This window comes from Ambystoma mexicanum, chromosome 3p (genome assembly GCF_040938575.1).
Source record: "Ambystoma mexicanum isolate Mex_15411 chromosome 3p, UKY_AmexF1_1, whole genome shotgun sequence".
Classification (NCBI taxonomy): Eukaryota; Metazoa; Chordata; class Amphibia; order Caudata; family Ambystomatidae; genus Ambystoma; species Ambystoma mexicanum.
This window is the reverse complement of record NC_090925.1, coordinates 776,652,340-776,679,792: the sequence shown is the minus strand read 5'-3', so window position 1 is coordinate 776,679,792 and position 27,453 is coordinate 776,652,340. Positions and strand designations below refer to the sequence as shown.

The 27,453-nt window shown below is 46.4% G+C and overlaps 1 protein-coding gene across 3 annotated transcripts in view; it reads right to left on the bottom strand.

Moving 5' to 3' along the window:
* Positions 1 to 27,453, bottom strand: part of LOC138580857 (zinc finger protein 514-like) — a 361,413-nt gene that overhangs the window by 76,666 nt on the left and 257,294 nt on the right. For all 3 annotated transcript variants that reach the window (XM_069651738.1, XM_069651739.1, XM_069651740.1), the window contains one exon: positions 21,421 to 21,510. In XM_069651738.1, the coding sequence (XP_069507839.1) occupies positions 21,421 to 21,510 (90 nt within the window). The remainder of the gene's footprint in view (positions 1 to 21,420; positions 21,511 to 27,453) is intronic.

Below are 27,453 nucleotides of genomic sequence, written 5' to 3'. Positions count from 1 at the left end.
AACCTTCCTTGCTCATCCGAGTCCTTCCCAGTGACCTGCAAATCTAACTAGTCCTTCAGAGCCATTAGGACCCCCGCCTTTTTGCTGGGTTTTATAACGTGTATCAGTCTAGAGTAGCCCCATATTTTAACCCTTGCTATATCCAGGGTATGAATGTGGGTCTCTTGCAGCATTACAATATCCGGGCGCTCACGTCTGATATAGTTCTAATTTTTTCCGCTTAACTGGTGAGTTGAGGCCATTGCCATTAAGGGAAAGTATCCTCAACGTACCCCTAGTCGAAATGTTGGGTCAGAGAATCTCGCTTTTCCATGAATCTCTCAGGTAATAGGTTCGGGTACTCCGCCCTGGTACCCCGCCTCTCCCCAGGGCCCCTCAACCTGGTTGCCATCCTCTGCAATTTGGGCACTCTCGAACCTCTCCCCCCTAGCCCCACTGGTGAGTCGTAACAACTGGCCAGTGGCCCCCCTCGAATCAAAATCTTAAGAGTCGTTCCGCAAACTGCCCCCCAGTGTGTCCAATGTGGGATATCCCCATCCCATTCCAAGAATGAAAACCCTCCCGCCCGAGGCCCCTCAATCTGATACTGTATGTGACCTCATGCTTTCATCTCTTTGTGTATGCCATCCCCAGGCATTCCTGTCCTGCCCTGTAAGATCTAAGTCATCCTTGGGTCTCCTGTTCCTTCCTTGATGACGGGCCTTGCAAGGTCGGTTGGGCATCGCCCCGCCTCAATTATTTGGGCCGGACCGTGGACCATTCCCATGGCTTGCGCTCCACCTGCTGTCAGGCGGTGTGGCCCTCCTCTCACGTCCCGCCCCAGAGGTGATCATCAGGCCCTGGGGACCCCACCCAGTTTGATTACTAAAACCTTTTTACGGCACCAGATTCCTGGCGCTTGCGGCTGCGTGCTTTGTTCCTTGGTGGTCGCGGGCCGTGGTGGAGTAGCCTCTCCGCACTGTATGGAGATGGTCCTGTGGGCTGTGGGTCCTGAGGGCCCGGTGCTGCCGTGAGCCACTGTATGTCTCTGCTGAGGGGAAGAGGGGAGGCCCACGGCAGGAGAGGGGGAGCGCTGCACGTACCTTGATCTTGATGGATGTTACCTCAGTCTCATCCCACAGAGGTCATCCAACGTTTGTTGGTAGGAGGGCAAGCAATCGGGGGCCAGCGTCCCCACCTACGGGGTGTTCCCCAGCGCAGGCCTGGCTGCACGAGTTGGAGGGGGTGCTGGTGCATGGGTCCTCTCCGTGTCACTGTGCACCCGCTGGAATGGGCCGCTCCGGGCCGCCCCCCTCAGTTGTTGCGCTGCAGCTCCCCCCCGGCCGGGAACCTCCGGCACTCATAGACGGAGGCTCTGCTCGTTCCCCCCGGCAGCCGGGGTGCGCGGTCCTTTCGACTAGGGCCCCTTGGAGAGGGGGCTCACCAACGCTTCAGGGGAGGACATAGCAGGCCCCTCCGTTCCTGTGTTGAGTGTGCTGCGCCCGACTCAGGGCGCCCACAGGTCCAGTGGTGCTCGTGTGAGGGGTGGTGTTCAGCTTGATCGGGGTGGTGTTCAGCTCGATCGGGATAGCAGCAAGAGAGACCCCCCAAACCCCTGCTGTGCTCCAGAAGCCCGTGGGTACTTTTACGTTACATGGGGAGGGCTATTTAACGGTTATATGAGGGCTACGGAGCCTCCAGAGTCGGAAGCTCGGTGGGCGCGATGGCTAGAGAATTGAAGCTATCTTGGAATCTCCCTGGTTCTGTTTTTAACAGCATACATTTTTCAAAGTTTTAAAGAGTTAGCATGTCTGATAACCAGCCCTCTACAAGTGGTTTCTTTCTTATTTTCCACACTCTCAGAATTTGTTTTGTCACCACAAGCAGTGCTTTATCAATCCAACATGATGACTCACATGCAATATCAAATCTACCCTTGGGTGACAGCAGGACCAAGCTTTCTGATGCGGAGGGACGTCAGAACCCAGATCTTCTAGCTAGCCGTCAAGTGGGGCAAATATGGAGGGCAATGAGAAATCTGTGGAAAGAACAAACCTCAGAAAACATTACAGAGATTACGTTATGTGTTCTTCTGATGGATTCCTTCGCCCCACTGATTCCTCATCTATGATAAACTCCCATAGAAGTACGTAGATCTGGAGGAAGGAGGAAAGCAAGGACACCACCTAAACCAGAAAACTCTAAAGGACTGCTCTACCATAAAGAGCATCCGGTCCTCACTAAAATTTCAAGCAGCAATGCTTTTCAAATAAGGGCAAATAAGCCCACACAGTTGACTGGCAAATGTGCAGAACAGGACTCCACTTTGCAGAGCCAAGGTGGCAGCCAGCCCTCTGGTGGAATGAGCCCTTAGATTATCAGGCACATTCTTACCAGCCAGATCGTAGCATTCTGACATGCAGAATATGATACACCTTGACAGGGTCTGTTTGGTCACATCCTTGCCAACACGGGCACCAGCATAACCATTAATAAGTTGGTTATCTTTCGTGGTCTCCCTTGACTGAGAGCTAAAAGAAAAAGAAATATGTCTATTTTGAGAGGGATGGAAATTGGGGAGGAAGGATGCCCTCTCTTGCAACATCACCTTCTGTTTGGAGAAAACCAACTAGGGAGGTTTAACCGATAACACCTAGAGCTCACTCACCCATCTAACGGAAGTGACAGCGACCAGGAAAATCACCTTAGGGGTGAGTAATGTTAGCGAACAAGAATGGAGATGCTAAAATGGAGAGCTCATGAAACATTAACACTAAATTCAAATCCCATGCTGGAAACAACAAAATGGTACAGGGGGAACATATTCAAAAATCGGCACTATAAACGTTCTTCTCTCTGTTTCAAATTCCATCCTTCATGCTTGTCTCCATAAACTAGCCTCTATTCTTTAAACAAGAGTGTGGGAGCCCCTCTACTGAAAACAAACATGGATCGAATACCCTGTTCTATGGAATTTCTTCCACTCAGGGGTGTTTATAACCACGTTTTAGCTCACTGCACCCTTCACAGAGGAGAAATATCCATTTGCATATAAGTCTGGTCTCACCCATAAGGGCAGTCTAGCAAATGCAAGGCTATGAGGCCCAACGGGGCTGAAACACGTGTCTGGGGTTGCTGATGGTACTCTTGTTCAGAGGAGATTTGCCCAGCATTTTGGTGCCGGACAGGGGCTTTGCACTCTGGGCCGAGAAGGGCACAGTGGAGGCTAATAAACCTCCATTTAGAACACCTCTGGTCCAACCCCTTGACGGATGGTGCTGTATCTGTGTGCTATTGGGGGCTTGCCCTTTGCCCCAGTGGGCATAGTAGGTGAAGAGGCGAAAACCCCTAACCCTGTCTGTGTGGGGTGCAGGCTGTTCCTGAACTGCTAGGCCAAGAGACTTGACAGTCACCTTAGGGGACTGAATTTTCTTGAGGGACTCATTGGCTTTTGGCCCAAACAAACTGTTGCCATCCAACGGCATGTCCAGGAGTTTAGCCTGTATATCTGAGGCGAAACCAGAGGTCCTTAACCATGACTACCTCCTCAGCACCACCCCCATTACCATTGTACATGCCACACAGTCAGCCATATCCAGGCCTGACTGGAGAATTTGACAGTTCACTTCCTTGCCATCTTTGATCAGGGCTTCAAAGCCTTCCCTCATATTTTGTGCAGGGTAGTGCTGTGCAGCCCCTGAGACTGCAAACCAAATACAGAAAGAGAATTTGGCCAAGGCACATGAGGCGTTGATGGCCCTTGGGCCCAGGCTGCCTGAGCCAAGAACCTTTCTTCCCCAGGCATCAAGCCTCTTACGCTCCTTAACCGTAGGTAGAGAAGGGAAAGATGATGTCTTCATTCTCGCCGTGGGGGTCTGGACCACCAGGTACTCTGAGGAAGTGTGCTAGGACAGAAAAGATGGGTCAGAAGGAGCCGTCAAGTATTTCTTCACCATATTACGGCACACAATCAAGACTGAAGCCAGTTTAAACCATAATTAGAGGACCAGGCCTCAACTTCCAGGTTTGAAGGGGCTGTCTGGGCCACTTGCTTCTTGCACGTCTGCTGCATGATCCAGCAGGTTCTTTTCCTCCCCATAAAATTCCTTGGGGAAGTTCCTGATGTCTCTGGGGCATAAGGGTTCAAATCCAAAAGAGGATGGAATCACCCTCCTTTTCGTATATGTCTTCCATTTGAGATATAAAATGGCTCTTAGGGAGTGATTAGAAACTGGTCAAATTGTAAGGAGTAACACATTCCACAATTAGGGTCCCAGTACATAAAAGGCACAGTCACTAAGGGCCGCCTCATTAGGTTGTTGGCAGCAACGGGAAAACAGGGAGTAATTCCAAATAGTGCCCGTTTACACCTCCTAGAAAAACAGCATGTAGTAAAATCTGCTGATTGGGAGTTGAAATACCTCATAAAACACCTCTAATTTTCACCTCTACCCAAGAGGTAGAGGTAAAAAATGCAAAAATAACCCAGATGTTTGTAAACATTTTTTGCCTGCAATGAAGTGAAGTGCTTCTGCTTCCCTTCACTGCAGGAAATAAAATGTCCTGTATGGAGGCATCATTCTCACCATCTTTGACATGCAATGCACAAATGGTCAGGATTAACTGTTTGTGCATTTACATTTGTTTTCTATACAATCCATTTCCAGCTTGTAAGTAGGGCTGCAGATTGATTTCTAAATAACTGCCAATGCATGCAGATTTCCAGAAATACTGCATCGAGTATTTCTGGAAGTCTGCATCCATTACCACCAACCTATGACATGTTTCATAGTTTGGATATTTAGGTGGGTTTCTACAAGTACACCATGCATAATAGTAAAGCTGCAAACTCCAAAACGTGGCCTAAATATTGTCCTGCGGCCTGTAATTACATAAGGAAAATTGATAAAAAACTGCTATAATTTTTATTTACATTTTATATTATTAAGTTGATAGACTAGAATTTATGGTAGGTCACAATCAGAAGATGGACAAGGTGGCACTGTAGTGTGACTTTCTTCTTTATTTTTCCAACACAAACCCAAGGCATAAAATATGCAGTGTTGGATAGCAATTTGCTATGTAATTCTGTAAGTTTACCAATTAAATGACAGTTGTGTACCACAACAGGTGATTTAAATTACATTGTTCAATGAAAACACAGCTCACCATGCATTCCTCTTGCCCTCAGGGCGCTTCACAATCTTGTCGCTGTTCAGTACAAGTTCAATACGGTCAATGAAGAGACAGTGCAGCATTAAATCATCTCCTCCACTCTTAGAAGTACCAAAAGCCTATATGGCAGTACTAGCCAAGAAATGTTCATTCTTTTTCAAATAATTGCAAACCAGAAGTAATCAGGATGATACTTTTATTATGCGAACTACATTCTGTTTGACAGAGACCAGTAAGTGTCAACTTAATTCTTTAAGAAGACAGTCCTGCAATTCCATTCCCAAAAAATTAAGTAGTTACATAATGCAGAAGAACAATATTTCTACTGTAAAACACTGCACTAGCTCCACGTTTCAGTAAAACTTAGGTTAGTACATCGAAATCTCAGTGTCTGCTATATTTCATTTTGTAGGGGAAGGTACATCATATTGGCTAGCACGAACAAACACTTTTGAACATGTACATGATTACACATCCAAATGCTTTGATATAAAACCTAGTTCTGTGACCTGCTGGTTGCATACCCTGTGCAACTGGTGCTCAATCCATGAGCTGATCCCAAACTCCTTGACATCCTATCTTATCACCATGTTGCTTTATACAAGCTACTCTAAAAGTGAGATGTCTGCAAACTACAATATTCCACCTAGTTTTCCCAGTTTTCTGCATGCCATGCCATCTACTCTGCGTAGTTTTGTACATAATGAATACACAAAGAAGAAGATTAGATGTTTACGCAAAGTAGCAATCAATAAACCCATCCAGTCTGTACATCTACAGACCTACTGCAATACCATACACTGTTGTTAGTATGCAGAGCTCGCTTTGCTTTATGATTATGATTGCATTGTATTAGCACCTGGGGAGAGAGTTGGCCAATCAGGAGGCTAGGAATGCAAGTGGAATCTGCAAGTAGTCACCTGTATTTCATGCCGGCCTGCTGCAGCTCTACCTAGCCTTCATCTTGTCCTTGGAGGCGGTGCCCCAGGCTGAGGTTCTACTGACTGCCTAACCTCGACCCTCCTGCTCCACCAGAGCCCCCTCAGGAACCCTCCCTGCACACTCACCTGAGCACCTATTGGTCCACCCCCAGGTCCTGGAAATAGTTATTTCAAATTGCGGATATATGTGTAATTTCTATATGAGGGAAGCATGAATTGTGCAAAGCCTGATTCCCTTAAAAAGCAAAAAAAAGTATCGGAACCCCAGCTGCGCAGTGCCTTACTCTGAAAACAGCTTTCAGAGCCTTTTTACCATATCTATTTATTTATTTGCATCCATTCATGTAGCCGACGTTTACATTTTACTGCACTCATCTCACTAATGGGTTACTTCAGAGATAAATACACATTTTATATTGTTGCTCATTGTATGTCTTAACATCTGTTGATATTAACAATAAGTACATTTCTAATCAAATCGTTTTGTTTGCTAATCAAGAACACTGTAATTAGCAAATTAGCAAAGTTTGCTAATCAATTTTTGAAAATGAATTTATGCCTTGCAAACCTGATCTATCTCTATGTCTAAAATTAGTATCACTGCTCTGCAAAAGAAATGTCAAAAGGGTGCATATCACCCTGGTAAGTCTTTCTCACTACGGCTTCTTGTCCCTGGTGCAGTCTTTTCAATCGCAATTCTGTTAAGTCCACTCTTTTCTCCTTTGTGAACCTGTTTGTTTTGTGTCTTTCCCCATATCAGAAGGGTATTTCTGTTACTCTTGACCAAGAAACATCACAGCCTCTTCATCCCTGAGGTCGATATGCTGTTCTGGATTTTGGTGTCTCTCATCCTGCCTTAGAGCATGGTTTCCTGTACCCCGCTCTGGAGTTCTACTTCCCACGCCTCGCGGTATGGTTTTGCTCACCCCGCCTGGGGTATGTTTTCCCTCACCCCGCGTTGGGGTATGGTTTGTTCACCTAGCTCTGGGGTATGGTTTTGTTCACCCTGCCTTGTGGTATTGATTCTGTCCTCCGATCCTGGGGTTTTGCTTCTCTCGGTTTCCTGGTTTCTCCGACCCCGCCTTGGGTATGGTTGCTCGCACTTCGATTTGGGGGTGTGGTTGGGCTTCACCCCCTCTTTCCCGGTTACCAGAAGCCACTGCATACCTGTAGATTTATTTTGCCGTGCTTCGCAGGAGTGTCGGGGAGGTCGGCCCAGTTCTCATAGTAGTTTTCTTAGCGTCTTTATGTTGCTGTGTTTTAGATGGATTGGGTGCCGTTCTTCCATGGGCTTGCAGCGGCCCTGTGGTGCTGGTTCCTCGACTCACCGGCTGGCTTTCCCTTGGCCGGGTGCTCCTTGTCTGGCAGGGCTTTCAGCATTATGCTGGCTCGGAAGCGGTAGAGTACGCCAGGCTTGGCAGCTGCTCTCCTCTTCCTGCCACACCTCTCGACATTCCACATTGATTGGCTCTTTATCCTTCTGTAATGGGGTGGGACTTCCCACAGCTCTTTCACCGTTCCTGGCAGATCCTGTACATACAGAGGGTCAGTAGCTAAACCAACAATTTTACAGGATATTTCAAATCATTATACATGTTAACTCCCATGTAGCCAACAAAGACACTGGGATCTTGGGGATAGGCAGGAGGACTAATATACATGTCTAAGGGCCTCCTGTCCTCATGTGGCCCCCATTGGATCCAGCTTGCCCCACCCGCTAGGAAGTGTTAAGCTTAGTGGACTCACCTCCCTAGGGTGGCTCCCCCTTGGGGAGAGGTGATGAATTCCCTGGATTTATCACAAATTCATTGAATGTTGCTAGGGAGAGGTAATTCTTACCCTAAAAAAACTCTTGTTGACTTCCATTTTCCAGAATTCACCTAACTTTTACTCACAATGTATTATGTATGGTCTGGTACCCTGTTTCACAAAATGAAAGTATCAGGCACAATTTGTGCACTAGTGCCCCCAGGTTCTCTCTTTCACTCAGCATACCTCTACTCTCACTCAGCCTCCATTTTGCTCATGGTCCTTTAGAGACTGCAGCCTTGCCTGCCTCTCGCATCACACCATCTCCAACTGTTAACTGTGGGGGGGGGGGGTGTTCTGTTATCAAGTCCACTAGGGAGAATCCCACTTTTCCATGCTGTGTTGGTAATCTTTCGCTATCATCATCATTGACTTCATTCCTCGACACTGATAGCTTTTGTAAGTATAATTGAGATATGTTGTGATTGGATTTTTAAAGCATACTTACCACTGTGTTGCTTTCCATGCAGCTACAGCTATGCGGATGATGCAGGTGCACCTACTTTCTCTGAACCTTTTTGGTGCCCATATGTGACCTTTGTTGTTACTTTTTTAACTTTTTAAAACTTTTTTAAATTTTGATCTCACTTGACACTGAATGGTTTGTGGGCAACAGCAGTAGATGAGTAGGTTACCTGCCAATGGAGTTACCAGTCCCTGCTGCGGTTACGAGAGGTTCGCCCCTTGAGGAAGAGGCACCTGGATAGTTGCCAAGAGAGACAGGTGGTCTTAGAACTCCCTTGTTGAGGAGGCTCAAAAGAGGGACAATATAGAGGAATTGTTCTGATTAGTCTATGAAAAAAGGTAAGAGATGGCAAGAGAGTACGAGAGACAAATTGTCCCAAATAGTGTATGCAGTGTGACGGAGTGGCTCGCCACAAAGAACCATGCTGACTCAGAGTAAATCCAAGGGTCTCTATTGGAACTGTACAATAGATGGGATGGCTATAGATGCTGGGGGCCAGGTCTTTAGGAAAGTTGGCACTAGGGCCGCCTTTCTCTACCTTTTCTACCCTGGCCTTTTCCCTGCCTCCCTAACTCAGGCGTCCGTAATGGGGAGGTTAGTAACTATTGGCAGATGACTCCCACTGTCTATCGTTCTTCCTGGGGCCAAGTGTGGCTTCCTTAAGTCGTTGGCTACCTGACTCTACAGGGGTCTGTAACTCTCTCTCCTAGCCCCCTTAATGTTCTAGGGAGTTAGGGATGGTGCCTTCTTGCAACCCGGTATCACGCTCACTTCTCTCAGAGCCGCTCGTAGCTGACCCTCCACTACACTGGGTTCTTACGTTGTTCTCCTCCCACCACGTTATTATCCCTCTGGTTCGCACTCTGCCTTTCCACCTCCACCCTTTCATTTTACTTCTTTTCTTACTGCAGTTCTTACTATTGCTTGTATCAGCAACTTCCCCTCTACCTATATTATATTTTCTTTCCTCTTTCCTCCCAATCTACTTCCTTGCATCTTGCTAGCCTTCTCTTGTAATCTCTGTCTCACTCTATGCTGACAGTTACTCCTATTCTCCCACTCACTGTCACTCATACTATTCTGCTGCTCCTATTTCTATGTACTTAACCCTCGCTGTGGCCCTCTACCACTCTACTGCTTCTTCTACTTACTAATGCTCTCTACTACCTACTTCACTTCCAATGGTATCCTTTACTCCCACTACTTACTCCTCCCTCACTCACTATTCCACTACTACTATCTTACACTCCCAACTAATACTACCACCCCAAATACCACCCCTAACACTCTACTGCACCTACTCTACCTCTAGTCTGCACACTTTTCGCTCTCACACTCAAACACTCTACAGACCCCCTCTGCACTCCAATCACTGTCGCCTCCTCTAGTCTCTCAGACACCTCCTTCACCACCTAGGGTCCTCACACAACCAACCCACACCTGCACACTCACACACACCTGCTTATATACCCTACGCCCTCTCAGGATTGGATACTTACCCTATCCAAGAGACTTACCTGTCTCCAGGGGGTTTGACAGGGGAAGGCCATGGGAGGGTTTATAAGCCCCACCTCTTTCCAACATGGACCCTGATGAGATCCACAGATGTTAGATGTGCAAAGGCCTTTCTGTAGGTCTGAGCTTGCCCCAAATATCCCTGATGGTATAGTGGGTAATGGGGAAAGCTTTCCTGGACTTTAATTAATACACATTTCCTGGTGGCGTAGTGGAGGATCCCTGTTTGTGCCGGCTCCAGCAGATACTGTTTACTGGAGCCGCGATTGTGTTGTAATTGTCGCGGCACCCCTTGGTGCTGTACATCCCTTTGCCGCGTCCGCCACCGTTGGGTGGCCGGTGATGTTCCCCCTTTGGCACACCATGGCAGGATGCACTCCACTTTTCCTGGTGTTCCGTGACTCTGGTGCTGGTGGCGGGGCTGCTGGGTCCTGTTGCGGGCTCCACAGGAAAGTAGAGGCTGGTAGAGGGCCTGCCCGCACTCTGGCACCTGGGAAGCGTGTTGTGGGGCAGTCCCTCCCACCACCCACCCTTGACAGGACCAGAACCCTGGCCCTGTCACAACAGACTTTGGGAATTTGTGATTTTGACTTGAGGTAAGTAATACATTGCTGTGCTCCCTGAGGGGTTCGAAGTATGCGTTTGTCAGGAAAAATGCAGGTACCTTTTGACAGTCCAAAGAGCTCAGAAATGCCTATTGCTCATCTCTGGTTTGCTTCAGGTAACCCTACATTTTATGGGATCCTCAGGCTGAAGTACAGCACATTGATGTGGTAACTGTGAAGGAGGCTATGTGTCACACATTTCAGGGCTACCGGACTGGACCGGACTGGGATGAACCCTTCTACAGATTTCAGGAGGTATTCTCATGGAAGAACCGATTTTACAGTCAGTAGGATTTGACAACAGTGAAATACTAACTTGTGGTTTGACTAACATTCAATGTTTCCTTAAAACAAAAAGGTCGATTCACCTTAGAAAAGTAACAAAAGTTAGGGTCACTCCAAAATCCTGTTGTGAAGGGACCGAAATTAAATTGCTTCTTAGAAAGCACAGTGTGGCTACTCTGGAAAGAGGAAATGCTGGCCAGCATACTAAACTTGCAACTAGTTGGGCTGACATCTCGTAAATCCTGTCAGAGCAGATCAAACATGTGAGAAACGAGAGTAAAAAAGCCAAAGTCCTGGCAAGAAATGCAAGGCGGTGTGCATCAGAATAAAAGTAATGCAAGCTTTTTAATGTTTGAATTGATATGATTTTGTATTTATAACGCGCCTGTAAACAAGTATTCTTACAGGGTTCTCCATGGTTTGGAACAATATAAATGAGTCTTGAGGAGTGGAAACTTCAAGTACAAGCGAGCAAAAATAAAAGTGGGCAAATCATCCCAGAGCTTGCAAAGATGAAAAGGACTGAGGTGTTCGTACATGGCCATGCATGCTCATGTGGCTCCTCTTTTTAAAATGCAGTTTTGCCATCCTGTAAAGAGGTATGGGGTACAGAACCAACAGTCACAGCAGACTGATGCTTGATAGTTTATTGAAGTGCCAGAGGGCTCTCAGGCTCCTCATGCCCAGCTGCAACAGGTAGGAATGGTCTTTCTTCCACTGATTCTCTCTTCTGGTGACCCATCCCTGTTGGCTGCCAGTATGCCCACATGTAGACTGCAGGTTACTGGTCATTGGTGTTCTGCAACTACATGAATTAAGAACAGCCTTGTGAATTGTCCGTTCTCCCTTTAGAGTTCCCTCATACTTTTGGTTTGTGAGTGGTCTTATAGCCCGGCCCATTGGACCTCCCTGTGGGAAACGCATTGGGCTAGACCTCTAGGTCCTGGTATTGCAGATTGGGATTAATCTGATGATGACATCAATACTTTCCCAGCGGTAGCATCTCTCTATGTGGCCAGGGGACAGCAGCTGCTACCTGATCCTGACCCTGGGGGAGGCTATGTGAGGGAGGATCACATGGGGGAGGTGGCTTTCAGAGGGGTGATACATCATTGGATGAGACATTATATCCCCCTATTTCTTATAGGGATACTCCTTTTGTTCCCCATGCCTTAATGACATATTGTCATTACTCCCTTCATCCACCAAATGGAAGCTGCTGAGGATACCTTCCAAAGTTCTGTGTATAGGTTACCAAGTACTGGCTACCATTTCCATGCATGTGAAAGTACTGCGACGAGGAAGCTACAAAGAACAATGAAGATCCATGAATATGAAAACCACAAGACGCGGTCTAGGTGGGACTTTTAAAAGCCACATTCAGGATGGTTGAGGGAGATGCTGCCTGGTGGAGTCATTTGAAGCCGAGAACGCAAAGAGGGAAGGAAAGCAAAAGCGAGAGGGAGATCCGAGGAGGACCACCCCCTAGACACACTGCCCAAAGCAAACTTGTGGTAAAGCTGTGGTTGGTCTGTGGCAGGGGAACGATATCCCAGAGCGAGACGGAAGCAGCAGAGACAGCCACCCCCAAGCACCCAGGTGCGGGTGGGGAGCTGAACAAGAAAGAAGCGGCAAAGACAGCCACCTCCGACGGTGGAGAACCGAGTGAGAAACAAGCGGCAAATATAGCCACACTCGAGAACTCGGATGTGGGTAGAGCGGCAGAGAGAGCCACATCCAAGCACACGGGTGCAAGTGGAGAACCAAGCAAGAAACAAGTAGCAGAGACAGACGCACCCGAGAACCGCAAAGCAGGTGGAGAACTGAACGAGGACCAAATGGTAGAGAAGCCACCGACCGCAGAAGCCACCCAAACACCACCGACTGGGCACGAGGAAGCACCTCTCCCTGAGCGCCACACACCAGAGAAAAAGGTATGCAGGATGAGAGACTGGTGCTGAATGTCCGAGAGCTCACGGGAAACTCTGAGCGAACAAAAGTAATGGGTCGAGGTACCCCTGGGAAGAAAATAAACCCAATAAAACACAACCAAGATTGGCAAATAGTGGAGCCAAGTCGTTGTAACGAAAATAGGCACATATTGGGTTTTGAACTCGCAACATTATTTTGTGAATCAAGTAATTAAGTACGTAAAGCAAGTCATATAAAAAGCCCTGGAAGGAGAGTATTCAAGGCAAAGTCAAGTTTGCAAGTGAAGCATATGAGAAAGTCCTGGCAGGAGAGTATACCAGGCACAGTCAAGTTTGCAAATGTGTAAAGTGAATCACATGAGGAAATCCTGGTAGAAGAATACACCAGGCAAAGCGGCCAAGACTGAGAAAATGTTACATTAAAGTGGAAAAGAAACCTGTCAGGGGCGCACACCAGGTACCCTGTGAATTTGAGATTAACAGCCAAATTGTTTAATATACAAGTTGTTTTTGTTGATCAAGAGAAATCCAAAGAAGACTCATCCCCATAGGAGTTTAAAGTACTGTGAAGAATAAACCCGGGGAAGGGAGCAATCCCCTGGAACTGTGAGCGTTACCCATTGGGAATCTTTGTATTGGAGTTAGCCTTTTCCTTTTGAATTTGAACATTTTTTGCACTTTCAAGGCCAAAGACATTATCCTTTTCACTTTAGAATTACTTTTAGAATGTGATGGCCAGAATAGTATTTTGGACACAGGAAAATGTTGCTTCGGACATCTTGACAATGGACATACCCTTAGTTTTAGTTGAGGTAAGGAAACACATCATAAATTAGGGTCAGCAAGGCCTTTTCCAGTCCCCTTTTATTTGGAATAAAAGTGTATAGCCAAAAACTATGAGTTCTCTGTGTCAGCGTCTCAGTCTTGGCTCCTCACAAAGTGCTTCCCTCACCGGGAAAATGTGCATGAAGGCGAGTCCAGGGAGAAAGCACTGTGTTTTTATGCTGTCCATCTCCTGGCGTTGAGAGGGTCCGTGTCAGTAGTCCTGGTAGGCCTGGTGACAGGCTACCTTTAATGGCTAGTTGTTGACCTGGCTAATTTCGATGGTATGCTTACTAGTGTCGGTGTTGGTTGCATCTCTATAGGGCGTCTGTTTAGGGATGGGTGTATGTTCATAGCCATGCCTGATCTCCTGCATCACCACCTTTTTTCAGTCTTTCTGCTGATTTATTTGATGGCTCTTCTTGGTGACCTGTAGCGCATACGGGGTCTTCCTCTGTGCGTGCCATACTGTCTGTGTATTGTTGGGTTTGGATCCGACACATCGAAAGAATGTTCAGAAATGCTCTCCATTTGGACGTCATTTGGAGGTTGCCAGGGGTACCAGCTTGTACCTGTGGCAACTCCCTTGGTTAAACTGGCTCAGAGATCAAAGAGCAATGCTAAAACTAAAATAAACAGGGTGCTGATGAAAGCCATGTTTAATATCAGTAGTTCCCGTCACTTTACCTTCCCGTAAAACCTTAAGTAGCCCTCTCTTAGCTTCTTATGGGTTAGAGGAGAGACAATGGGTGAGGACTCCTTTTCCCACTCTCACTGCGTCAGCAAGACATGCAATATTATAAATGCATATTACATATGGTGACAAATGTATATGAGGCATTAGCTGCAATTGGATCCATAACTGAGGAATTTGAGTCTGTGCTTGGCATATGATAGAAACAATTGGACAATTGACAGTGCACATTACACATGGCTGCTGGGCATATGAGGCATTAACTAACATTAGCTGGCATTTCTGAGGAATTGGATGCTGCACCTTTTCCATGCGTGTTGTGACTATACTAGGCATATGATGCATAAAGTGGAAATATGGGACCTTTATGCCACACTTGGTATGTAAACACACATTTGGACTTGAGACTGTGATTTACATGATATGGGATACATTACTCACCCTAATCGTGTCTGATGCTTGTATTTGCTTAGATTCACATGATGTGCATAGGACAACATCTAATGGAAGCTGCAGAGTATTACAGTTGTTGTTTTCGAAACTCGAAAAGGGACATTGACAGGGCGTGCCAGTAATACTATCCCTAGTGTGACGTCCACTGTACCCATGATCCCTCACACGTCGGGGTCCTTCAGATTGTTATTTTTCTGACATGAGGTAGCATGAGGTTTAGCTTGAGTACAGTTGTATCCAAGCATATACGTATCAGACAAGCTCACAAGCATCCATGCGCCTTCTCTCCAAGGGGAGGAAGAGTGGGTCGCATGTGAATCTAAGCAGTTACAAGCATCGGAAATACGATTACAGTGAGTAATGTATCTATTCTGTGGCTTGTGGAATCTGCTTAGATCACATGCTGTGCATAGATTAGCGAGCAGTGGAAGAAGGAGGTGGGATGTGAGAAGGTTCATGAGCAAATAAATGTCTTAGACCTGCTTGTTCCACTTGTGTATCTGTCTTTGAATGAGTGTCAATGCAGTAGTGCTGAGTGAAAGTATGTATAGAGCTCCATGTAGCTGCTTTGCAAATATTGTCTAAGGGGACATTTGCAATGAAAGCCAGAGTGGCTCCAGTACCTCTTGTGGAGTGGGCCTCTGGCGTAAAAGGCAGTGTTTTATTTGAAAGGGAATAGCACAGTTGGATACATCTGACTATCCACCTAGAGATGGCGTTTTTAGAGATGCAATCTCCTTCTCTGCCTGGCGCTATGGAGACAAACAGTTAATCTGTTTTTCTCAGCGGTCTGGTGTTGTCCACGTAGAAGAGGACCGCCCACCTCACATCTAGTGTGTGGAGTTTTACCTCAGCAGAGCTTTTGGGTTCCTGAAAGAAAGCCGGTAGCTCAAAAGACTGGTCAACATGGAAATTGGAAATTACCCAGGGTGAGTCCGTAAAACCAGTTTCTCCTTATGTATAGTAAAGAAAGGATCCTGCACTGACAGAGGTTGAATTTCACTGACCCTTCTTAAGGAAGTGATGGCTACTGAGAAGGCAGTTTTATAAGTCAGGTGTTTGAGACTAGACTTGTGCATGGGCTCAAAGGGTGGTCCATGAGCTTAGCGAGCACCACATTAAGGTCCAAACATGGCGGTGGGTTTGAAATTAGAGGGTGGAGTCTCTTTACCCCTTCCATGAATGCTTGGACGACTGGTACCTTCCACCATGAGACCTTGTTATGGGAAGTGGTGTAGGCTGACAAAGCCGCCAGGTGTACCTTTAGCGAGTTAAACACTAACCATGCACCAAGTAAGTGGAGCATATAGGTTATAATATTCGAAGGAGTACAATCAATGGGGCTGATTTGCTTATTCTGGCACCAAATTACGAATTGTTTCCATTTATCATAGTAACAGTGGCTTGTGTTTAGTTTTCTTGACCCTTTCAAGATATCCATGCATCTCTGTGGTAGAGTGAGATGTACAAACTCTATGACTTCAGGAGCCATGCTGCCAAGTTCATACAGTGTGGTTGTGGGTGCACTGTTAATCCTCTGTGCTGGGTGAGTAGGTTGTACTGGCACGGGAGTTTGATGGGTTTGCACATCGCCACTCTGCGCAGATTTGGATACCACTGCTGTCTTGCCCACATAGGAGCAACAAGGATCAGCATCATCGGTTCCTTGTGTAACTTGTCCACCACCTTCCTCGTGAGTGGAGTCAGGGGAAAAGCGTAAGCAAACTTCCCTGACCAGTTCATCCATAGGCCATTCCCCTTGGACCCTTGCTGGGGGAACCTGGACGTGAAATCTGGGCATTGACGATTTTCACTTGTGGCGAATAGGTGTATAGTTGGAAAACCCCATATAGAGAAGAGGTGTTCTACGACTTCTTTGTGTAGACGCCACTCGTGTTCATCTGGTAGGGGATCTCTGCTCAATGAGTCTGGTAGAGCATTGAGTTCCCCTGGAACATGTTGTGTTGACAGGAACATTTTCCGTCTGAGTGCCCATTTCCAGATTTTCTGTGCAAGTCTGGATAGATTTGGAGAGCGCGTACCCCCCTGTTTATTGATATACAACATCGCTGTGGTGCTGTCCGTCAGGATCTGCACCGACAGGTTTGTTAAATGGGGTTTGAACACCTGGAGAGCTTTCAATACTGCCAGAAGTTCCAGCACATTGATGTGGTTTTGAGCTGCAGTGTGAGACCACAGACCCTGGGATGTGTGGTGAGGGTAGTGGGCCCCCCACCCTGCCAGTGAGGCATCCGTTGTGACCACTGCTTGTATCTGTGGGTCGTAGAAGGGTTTCCCCTTCGTCAGGTTTTTGCTCGTCCACCAGCAAAGATTTTGTACCAGTGTTGGCGAAACGACCCCTAGATCGTCCACTGACCGCTTGCCTGAGACCATTGTTTCGCCAACCACTCCTGTATTGGACGCATGCCCAGGCACGCGAGAGGAACCAGGTATATGCAAGATGCCATCATGACACTTAAACGCATTGCTTTGTGCACCCTTATCTGGCGGCCATCCTGATAATGTGGTATTTGCAGTAACAAATTCTTTATTCTCTCTTCTGAGGGAAAGACCAATCCTTCCTTTGTGTTTATGATAGCTTCTAGGAACTGTTTGGAAGTGCTTGGCACTAGGCTTGATTTTTTTCTCGTTGAGAAGCCCAATTGAAAGAGGAGGTTGATAGTCGTTTGAATGTTTTGTCTGAAAATCAGAGGTGGTTCCCCTGTTATGATTCAGACGTCCAAGTAAGGGTACACTGGGATGCGCTGCCACCACTGCCAGTACCTTGGTGAATACCCTTGGAGCTGAGGCTATTCTGAAGGGCAGCACCTTGAACTGGTAGTGCTGGTTCGCTATCTTGAAACGCAAGAATCTTTTGTGCGCTGGGTACATTGAAATATGAAAATAGGCATCTTTCATATCCAGTGTTGCCATGTAATCCCCTTTTTTAGAAGCGGGATTACCTCTTGTAGCATAGTCATGCAGAACTTTTGTGGCTTGACATACTTGTTCGCAGGCCTGAAATCTAATACTGGGCACATTGTTAGATCTTTTTTTGGCACAAGGAAGTAAGTTGAATAAATACCCCTGTTAACCTGGTTGGCTGGGACCACTTCTATGGCTTCTTTTAATAGAAGCGCTGTTATTTCGTCTAGAAGGATCCACTGATGTTCCTCTGAGTGGGCCTTTTGTCTCAGGGGTGATCGCGAGGACGTTAGTAGGGGTTCTATCCATCTATCCGAGGTGATACCCTCCCATGTGTGGGTGAAGTTGGAAATGCGTCCTCCTACTGGAGATGCATGGGAGGGTACCTGGAGCAGAATGTCACTTGCTCTGAGGTGGGGTGCCACCTCACGCTGGGTCCCTGCCCCGATTACCACAACCTCTATGTTGTCCTCGTTGGTAGCCCCGAAAGGTTTGTCCTTGGATGTTGACATAGGAACCTTGGCCTTGGTTGTATCCCGATCCTCTTTGAGAATTTTGGCCCCGAAAGCGGCGAAAATTGCTGTTACCTCTTTGCCCTGTGGGCTTGTTCATGAGCTGACCTAAGGACTTTAGAGTGTCATACTCATCCTTTGCTGTCTTAAGTGTGTTTTCTACAGCCTTGCCGAAGAGCACATCAGGTTCCACTGGCATATTAAGGTGGCCTGTGTTTCTGGCATGAAGCCTGATTGGCGAAGCCATGCGTGCCTCTTCATAATAGTGCCTTCTGCGATAACTCTCCCTGCATTGTCAGCCGCGTCAAAATTAGACTTGAGGAGACAAGTAGACACAGCTCTCCCGTCTGCTGCCACCTGAGCTAATTGAGATTAAAGTGGCTGAGGTGCGGATGAGTGCAATGCAGAAACCTCCTCCCACTTATGGCAGTTGTAACTTGCCAAAAGTGTAGCATTATTCGCAATTCTTGTCTGGTAGGCTGCAGAAGAGGCTACATTTCTGCCTATAGCATATATTTTCTTGCTCTCCTTATCTGGGGGAGCCTTGGAGGAAGCAAGGGGTGTTCCTGCTCTCTTAAGTGTGATGGTAACCACCAAGGTGTCTGGTTTTAACTGGCCTCTTAAGTATAGGGGGTCTGAAGGTGCAGGCCTGAACAGTTTTTTCACACGCGGGTTAACGGCCCGTGAGATTCGGTGCCTCCAAAGAAGGTTGGATTCTACGCTGCACAGATTTTAGCAGTGGGATAAACTGCTCTAGTGTCTTTTTGTCTCCCAAAAATTGTTCAGCGAAGTCTCCATCCTCCTGTACTTCCTGTGTGTCAACGCGGGAATGGTCTGCCGCTTTGGTTAAGACTTTGTTGAGGAGGGGTTGATTGTCTACAGGGGAATCTATCACTAGAGGGTCCTGATTAATAGGAGAATCTATGGAATACATGTTCGCCTCCTGGTCTGGGTCCTCATCGTCCCCATAATAAAGTAGGTCTGTGTCTTCATCAATAATTTGAGGGTCAGCTGTCTCCACAAATGAAAGATCATCTTGGTCTTCTGGATCTATTTCAGGGTCATATAGATCTATAATTCTGCCCTGTGCAGGGACATCAGAACGTGGCCTTTGGTAGGGGGTCGAGAGATAGAGGGATGAAAGCCAGAAGGGGCTGAGGTGGGATGGGTGGTCTGAAAGCTTTGAAGGTAATCTGGATATGTTTCAAAGAAATTCGCAATAAAGGTCATTCTTCGCATAACTCTGTCGATATCCTGCAAAGACCATTCCTTTGAACTTGGGATTACAGTGACGGGAATACCCACGTCTTCATTAGTTGGAGGTATCTGCTTAGGCCTAGAGTCTTTAGATTTCTCTATGGGCTTGGATAGTGTAGTCCCCACAACATGGTCACCGGCCTGTCCTACACGGTCGGGGGCCTGCGCTTGGGTAGCTGAAGCTACTCTTGTGCCCTCGCCGTCCGAAAGTGGGGCGTCACTGCCATCGCTGAAGGCTCCTTCTATCTCCATGACCTAGAGTTGCCTGGCGTAGTGGGCCCAGCGCTTAGTGGAACAGTCCTTCAACGTCTTAGGCTTGAAGAGCCTGCACGCTCGACAAGACGTCTCGAACTTGGTCTCTAGGGAGACACAAGTTGCAAACTAAATGTTTGTGCACCCAGGGGAATTTACGGTTCCACTTACGGCAAAACCTAAATGGAATGTTTCCCATAATTCTGGGTAAGGGGGATGGCAGCTGGGTGAACAAAGTGTAGGAAGGGGAGAATATGCATTCTAAAATGGCCTCCTAACAATGGACTCCCCCCTCTCTCCCTACTGTCTGGGCCAAGGCCCAGGGCGGCCTTTAAAGGCCGTACGGTCCGTCGCAATGTCTTCGATGGCAGTATTCTTTCTCCTTCCTCGGCGTGGTGTTACGGCAGTCGAAGAAAGGATAGAAAGAAAAACGATCGTAATTATACAATTCAATTGCTTATCGCCGAAAGGAACTCTGCTATAGGCATCCGTCTAGTATGGCGGAAAAAAACAATCTGTGGGACCTCGACGCGTGGGGGATCATGGGTACAGTGGATGTCACGATAGTATTACTGGCACGCCCTGTCGACGTCCCTTTTCGAGTTTCGAAAACAACAACTGTAATAATCCACAGCTTCCACTAGATGTCGACCTATGCATAGCATGTGATCTAAGCAGATTCCACAAGCCTCAGAAATTAGGTTATAACCAGCATAAAATGGCAAATGCTGTAGGTTGGAAACTCATTCTACACTTCGACGCACCTGGGATTGTGGTCTGTTGTTAACATATAAGTACACATAGCATGCATGTCATGTCATACAACCAGTTATTGACCACATGGGGCTGTACTGGTATATGAAATCAGTGACCTTAGCATATGTTGGTTTTGCTGAATTTACGCATGTAATGTAATGACCCCACCAATAGCAAAACCCTAGTACAAACGTTTTTATCTATGAAAACAGTATTTGTTCTACTTTAGTAACTATTTGAAATGATATATTCATCTTAAGTATTTTCATGTGTTTATATATCGTTGATGTCACTTTCATTTGATGTCAACGGGATAAGGGTCATACAATAGGACTTCGTATGATGTCATCAGATATGTGATGTCACTTACCGTTTGCATTTTGTGAATTGGCAACCTTGGCTGTTGTGGTAGGTCAGAATCAGGACTCAGATAACGATGAGTAATTGAACATTTTTATTTTTGTCAAGTTCAAAAGAATCTTTCCCAAAGTGTAAAAGCTCAACCCTATTCTATAAAAGAAAGTCAAATGGGTGCTTGTCAGGATGTCTGGGAAGTGATGGTTTAATCACACAGTCCTATATATTTGGCTATGGTAGTTGCCTTAGGGAGTTCCTCGCAGGAACGGGAGTCCTTGTCCCCAAAAGGGGAGTATCTCATGTTGAGATCCAACTTGCTGCGACCCCTAGGGAGGGTCCAGCGAAGCCCCTGGGGGGAAGGGACGAATCCCTGCGATTCAACACAGCATCCACGCTATGAAACAAATACCAAGAGCAGAAAATCCACTGCACTTGGTTCCAACGCATATTAACTTTAAGTTTACGATTTGAAACAGACACACATGATAGAGTCACCACGTAATGTGAATATTGCACTGCAAGGACTGTGAGATGATGTTTCATAAAATAATTTGATTAACATCAAGACCAATGATATATTCACGAAAAATGATCAAGGTATCACTCCAAGACGAATCATAGCACCTAAAATGGTTCTTTCATATTGCATGATTCACTCAATGATCCATGAGTTTAGTTTCACTTACCTGTAGCTATCCCCAGAGCCTCTTCCTTTAAACGTGGTTTATCCACTTTGCTATGTCTTTGTGAGAAAACTGAATTGACAGCTGGATTATCTGCATGTAATAAAAGAAAAACAATAGAAATAGTGAGCAAAACTAGATATACCACTCTAGCCCCGACACAATAATTAGCACACAGTGGATATCTTTGACTGACTGGCATCCAATTATAATGTCTAGTGTGCAGTCAATCACCAGTACTGACTGCATTCCTAACATTCTGACATGTTTTTCAAAGGGAAGTGTGACAATTCTGTACAACTCGTCCCCACTCCCCAGAAGGGAGTGTGGCCGGTCAGAAGGTCAGAGACTGAAATCTTCCCTTGAAGGACTTTATTCAAATTAGGAAAAGAAGAACATTTCTAATTATCCCTATGTGATTTCCCTGCCTAACACAATCTAACTAGGGTGCTTGTCAGTCATCGGTGAGTCCAAAATGAAGATCTTTGTCTGTCCAAAGCCAAAGTATTCTATTCCTACCACTATTAAAACAACTTAGGCACAGGAGAATGACTCCCTTCTCCTGTGGTCTGCTTTTCAGCACAGTCACTTTATTAACTCAATCGTAGGCAGTTCTTAGCAACTACTTTGATCAGTTCATACAGTTCAAAAATAGGATTCTTCAGTTTCTCGCTCATGTCCTTGACACCTTGTTTTCCCCTTCTGAGGTTATTCTTCTCTTTCTTTTTATTTAACACAATTGGTGCTCTTTCTATAGGTAACATCCACTCTTCCTCCTGGCTGGGCCACTTGTAAAGATTCTGAAGTAAACTCTTACATTCCTCTTTTATTTGATGGTTATTGAGATTGGTATGAAGGTTCCAATAACAGTTCTCACTTGTATTTACTTCTTTACCCTTACTGGGATGAGTATGAATGTGTCACACGCCAAAGACACTGGCACTTGTGGTCTCGGTGGCGACTGGGCAGCCATTGAGATTCCCATCACGTCTCCTCCACGTTTCATTTTGACGGTCTAGCTTCTGCAGCCTCGGCCGCGAGAAGCTTTTTCCGTCTGTTTCACCAGGAAGCCTGCGCGTTGCAACCCATTCGCGCTAGGCTCCGGGTGAGACGCTAACCGAGTTTTCCTCGCTCCGTTTGTTTCTTCGCTGCGCCTTATTCTTTAGCTTTTCCCTGGTCTTTTGTCCCTCTCCACAGCCCCCCTTGCCTACTCTGCCGTGTTTTCTCCTCTCTCTCTTTCTCTTGCCTGCCGCTTATCCCTGCTCCAGTCATTTCCTCCTCATTTTATTTCCTCCCTTGTATTTAGCCTTACTGCTCTCCCCTCCCGGCTGTTTATTACTTATTCCGGACCTTTATTTCTGCAGACTCAAGTTATTCCAGGTTTGCTTTTTTTTTCCTTTTAACCCTCCTTCTTCCCATCCGTACATTGGGTGCTACAGGTCCTTACTCTTGGCTACTCTCCAACTCAGAGGACTACGTCTTCCAGTACCTGCACTACTCCTGCCCTGAGGGTTTTTTTTGTGCCGTCAGGGGGTTTCCCCCCATATTGGTTGTTCCGGAAGAGGGGCCCCCCAGACCTCTCTGCCCAAGGTCAGGGTGGCTTCCTTCCGGGGCAGACCTTATCCGTTAGAAGTGCATATGGGCTTCTCACTAGTGATTAGTAGGTTCTCTTTGTAACGGTTGAAATACGACAAGATGGAATATTCGTGGCTAGGTTGGCTTCTGTAGGAATTGTAAGGGACAAGGCATTGTAATGGTTCTAGCAAATCCCCTATAAAAACTGCTGGTGGGCACAGTCATTTCCAATCAACCCATGGGTGTCCAATTGTGAGGTCTTTGATAGTTCACCACTGCACCCCACCATTTTAATAACATTTGTTTAATACATGAACCATCTGATCTATGGGCTGAACCGCTTACGGGTCTAGGCTGCACCTCCTATGTCAATGATACTTAATTGTATCTTACTGTGGTGAGGTGGCGTGCCTTGGACAGCTATTGGTCAACTGTCAGCAACAAGTTTCTTTTCTTTTTCAAATTGTAAAAAGGAGGCGTATCCGATACCTAGATGGCACATGGTTCAATCCATTTTATGGCTGCCTATCAAATTACGGAGGGCACCTGCACACACAGACCACCTGTCATCCTAGGCTATGGATAGTCCTTAAACTATTTTGATTATTATTTATAGTGCAATCACCAAATATACATCCCCACAACAATCAAACTACGACAGCCCTATTGGAAGAAAGAAAACAAGCTTTATTTCAGTATGAATATTACACTAGTAATGCATATGCTCCCTATTCAACTTGAACATTCATAGCCCAATATGTCATACAAGAGAAACCTCATATTATCACATATATAATGCAGACTCCGCAGACATTGGGCCCATTCACAGCCTTGGCAGTATCACTGCTATAATTGAGCCGGGATACCGCCAACGGAAATAGCGTTACTGCAACTCCTGCAACTGTGACAAGACACAGAGGGTGTACCAGACTTTCCAACCGTCTCTGATCCTGGTATGACACGGCTTCCAGCACTCACTTCTCCCGCTCCTGTCTCTCCGGTTTGCCAGCTCCCAGCCCCAGCCCCAGCCCCAGCCGGCGCCACACTCCAGACTGCTGTATCCTGCCTTGTGAATAGCCTGCATTTTTATATCCATTGGGCTCACTAAGTGACCACAGATGGTGGTCATTTAGTACAATTGATTGACCACAGTTAAAGGGACATGCCTGGCTTAACCCTCTAAATTCCTCCCTAGCCATCTTCTTCGTCTCAGTACCAGAGTGGTGTTTGGGGAGGGTTAATGTTAATGCTGATTTAAAGGTATTTGTACCGCGCACAGTCACCATCGGAGCGGTCCCCAGTGGCACGCTGGCAGATCTGAAAAGGGAGAAGGGTAGGATGGTTAGTAGGATTGAGCAGGAGAAAGGAAAGTGAGCAGTGATGTGCTGTTGGCAGCCTCAGTTCAGTTTGCACCGTTCGCTGAGCTTAGGTGTGATTTTAGGTTGGGAGCTTTTGTGTGCTGTTGTGTGAGGCTATGTGTGGTATATTTTGTTGTTGCAGTGTGGTGAAGTGTGTGCGGTTCGTTGTGCATTAGAGGTATGGTTCTGTTTAGTTAGAGTTTGAAATGTGTATGGAGAGGTGTGAGATTGTTTAGTGGTTTGGTTAGTGGCAACGCTGTTTAGAAGTGACGCATGCTAATCTTCACAATTCTGTCTAGATTTGACACAATGCTAATCTTCGCAATTCTGTTGAGATGTGATGTAATGCTAGTCTACACAGTTCTGTTTAGATGTGACGTGAGCAAGTATTACAATTCTGTCTAGATGTGACGGAGGCTAATCTTCACAAATCTGTCTAGATATGACACAAGCTAGTATTACAGTTCTGTCTAGATATGACGTAATGTTAATCTTCACAATTCAGTCTAGATGTGGCACAAGCTAATCTTCACAATTCGGTCTAGATATGATGCAAGCAAATCTTTACAATCCTGTCTAGGTGTGGTGGAAGCTGACATTCATCTGACATTCACAATTCTGTCTAGATATGACGCATGCTAGTATTACATTTCTGTCTAGATATGATGTAATGCTAATCTTCATAATTCTGTCTAATTGTGATGCTGGCTCATATATACAATCTTTTCTGGACTAGCTAGCACAGAGTATAGTCTACCTAGTTGTGAGATATTGCTCACTAATAGTTATCTTGATGTGAGAGATGGCTGGCAACACAGTTCACTACTCAGTGAGTCTATGTGGGGCGATAGTTGCAGAATGGAAGTGGGTACATGCATGTTACCTTCTATTTGGTGGTAAAAAGATAGGAGAGAGGTGGGCCAGTTATGTGGCTGCAGAGATAGCCGTGCCCATGTTATGTTAAGTTATGTTAATTTATACCTCGCACCGAAACCACCCAGGGGCAGTCTCCAGGCACTCACGTGGCTCTGCAAGAAAGAAGACGCGATTGCTTAGTGAGGAAAGAATCAGAGGAAAGGCCCAGCACCAGGAGAACCTGGCGTCTGTGTGTGCTGGCTTGCAGATGGTAGGTTGCGTGCACTCGTTTGTTGTATCCATATGGGTATGGTCCAATGCCTTGGGGTTTTCTGTGTGGCTGTTTGTCATGTTGGGGTGTGTATGTGTGTTTTATGGGTAGATTGGCAGGTGTTTAAAGTTGTGTGCACTGGCTTGTTTTATCCGCATGGGTACGTTTATTGTATCCAGTGTTTGGGTTAGTTTGTTTTAAGTGTGTGTTGCTTGTGTTGGTTTTCTGTTAGGGTATACCAGTGAGCATATGTAGTGTTTGGGTGGTGTGTTTGAGGAGGCACAAGCGGGTGGTTAGTGCTTTGGCTATTCGATAAGTTCTTCTATGTGGTTAATCTAGACAGTCCTATTTGATGTGGCAAATGACTAATCTCTATAATTCTTCTATCCGAGTGTGACGCATGGCTAAACTTCACCTGGGCAGAGTGTGAACTCCTAAATTGGAGGCACAACAGTAAGTGCAAAACACCTAGATTTGAGGTATCTAGATAGAGGGAGAACGCCTAAGTATGGGACACAGCAGTAAATAACACCACTGAACGTTTGGTACACAGCATTGATAGGGGTACTCTTTACTAGCTAACTAATTTTGGTATGCTATGCTGTGTAGGTAATAAGAAAGCAGGGCTTTTTGGAGTACAGTGATTGCTGTACTCCCCACCCAGACCAAACTTGCCTTGTCAGTTGCTGCTGTTTGACGGCTGGCTACTGGCTACTGGCTTCTCAGGCGAACACGGGCAAACACGGTCTGGAGCTGCTTCTTTGGGAGCTGCCCTTTGCATTGGGGCCCTTAGCCGAAGGGGCTGTACGGGCAGTGGGCTGCCCTAGGGGGTGAGATTAAGAGTCAACCTCCTCAATCACGGGCACAGGGTAGGGGGACGAAGGGGGCAGGGTAGAGGTCACAAGTACAGCAGAAAAATGGAAAAAGACAGGCAATTATTGGAATTATTGGAAAGGTTGGAAAAAACAAACATGGAAAGCAGGGGAAAAGATGAAAAGAACGAGCATGGGAAAGGATGACAAAAATGAGAGTTCGGCAGTGAGTTCCAGTCTGCCCCAGTCTGTGTTTGCCAGAGGAGCTGCTGCTACTGTTCACACGCTGTATCCAAGTAATTGGCCAATATCCCTTTAATTGTAAGGACAACCTACAAATATCACAGCCGGAGCGCAGCGCGGAATTCGGCAGTGAGTTCCAGTCTGCGCCGGCAGCCCCGGTTTGCACCGAGAGAATGACTTGCGGTATGCCAGGTGCTTCCCAGACACCGGTACAGTCCTCTACAACGCTGCTGACACTGGGCCCTCAGACGCAGCATAAATCCCTGCAACATCGCAGGAAACAAGGAATCGAGCCTGAAGCGGAGGTAAGCAGCACCTTAACGCTTGAGATAACTAATGTTCCCTCTGTGAACATTTTACCTGAATTTCCATTACAATCCGCCTCTTCATCAACTGTATCAAAGAAGGCGGACTGCATGGACATTAATGACTTACAAGCCGCTCAGATCACACTCGATGTAGAGACATTACAAACCAGCGGTTCGGCATGCACAGTAAGCTTGAGTAAGACACAGACTATATTCGGACGCAATCTACAAGACACGATGGCCTCAATGAGTGTGCCAGTCCTTCTCTCACCTTTGGTGTATGTCAATGCAAGCGAACGGCTGTATGATTCTCCAGGCGAGATTACAGATTTTGAGCTGCTTGCGGTGCACTTAGAAGCCAATGCGGTGATTGCAGACATGCCGCCCACTAGATACGCCACCACCAGCTGCAGCGCGGGCTCACTCTCGGAACTAATTACAACCGGCAACTCTTATCCCCTTATTCAGTCTTCTGGTCAGAGCGATATGACCCCCGGGACTGCTTTGGTAGCTTCAGGTCCCACGATTAAAGACACAAACTGACTACATTTGGATAAGTCGGTCACCCCGGTACCAAGGGGTATGGACAAAAATTGTACAATCAACGAATCTTT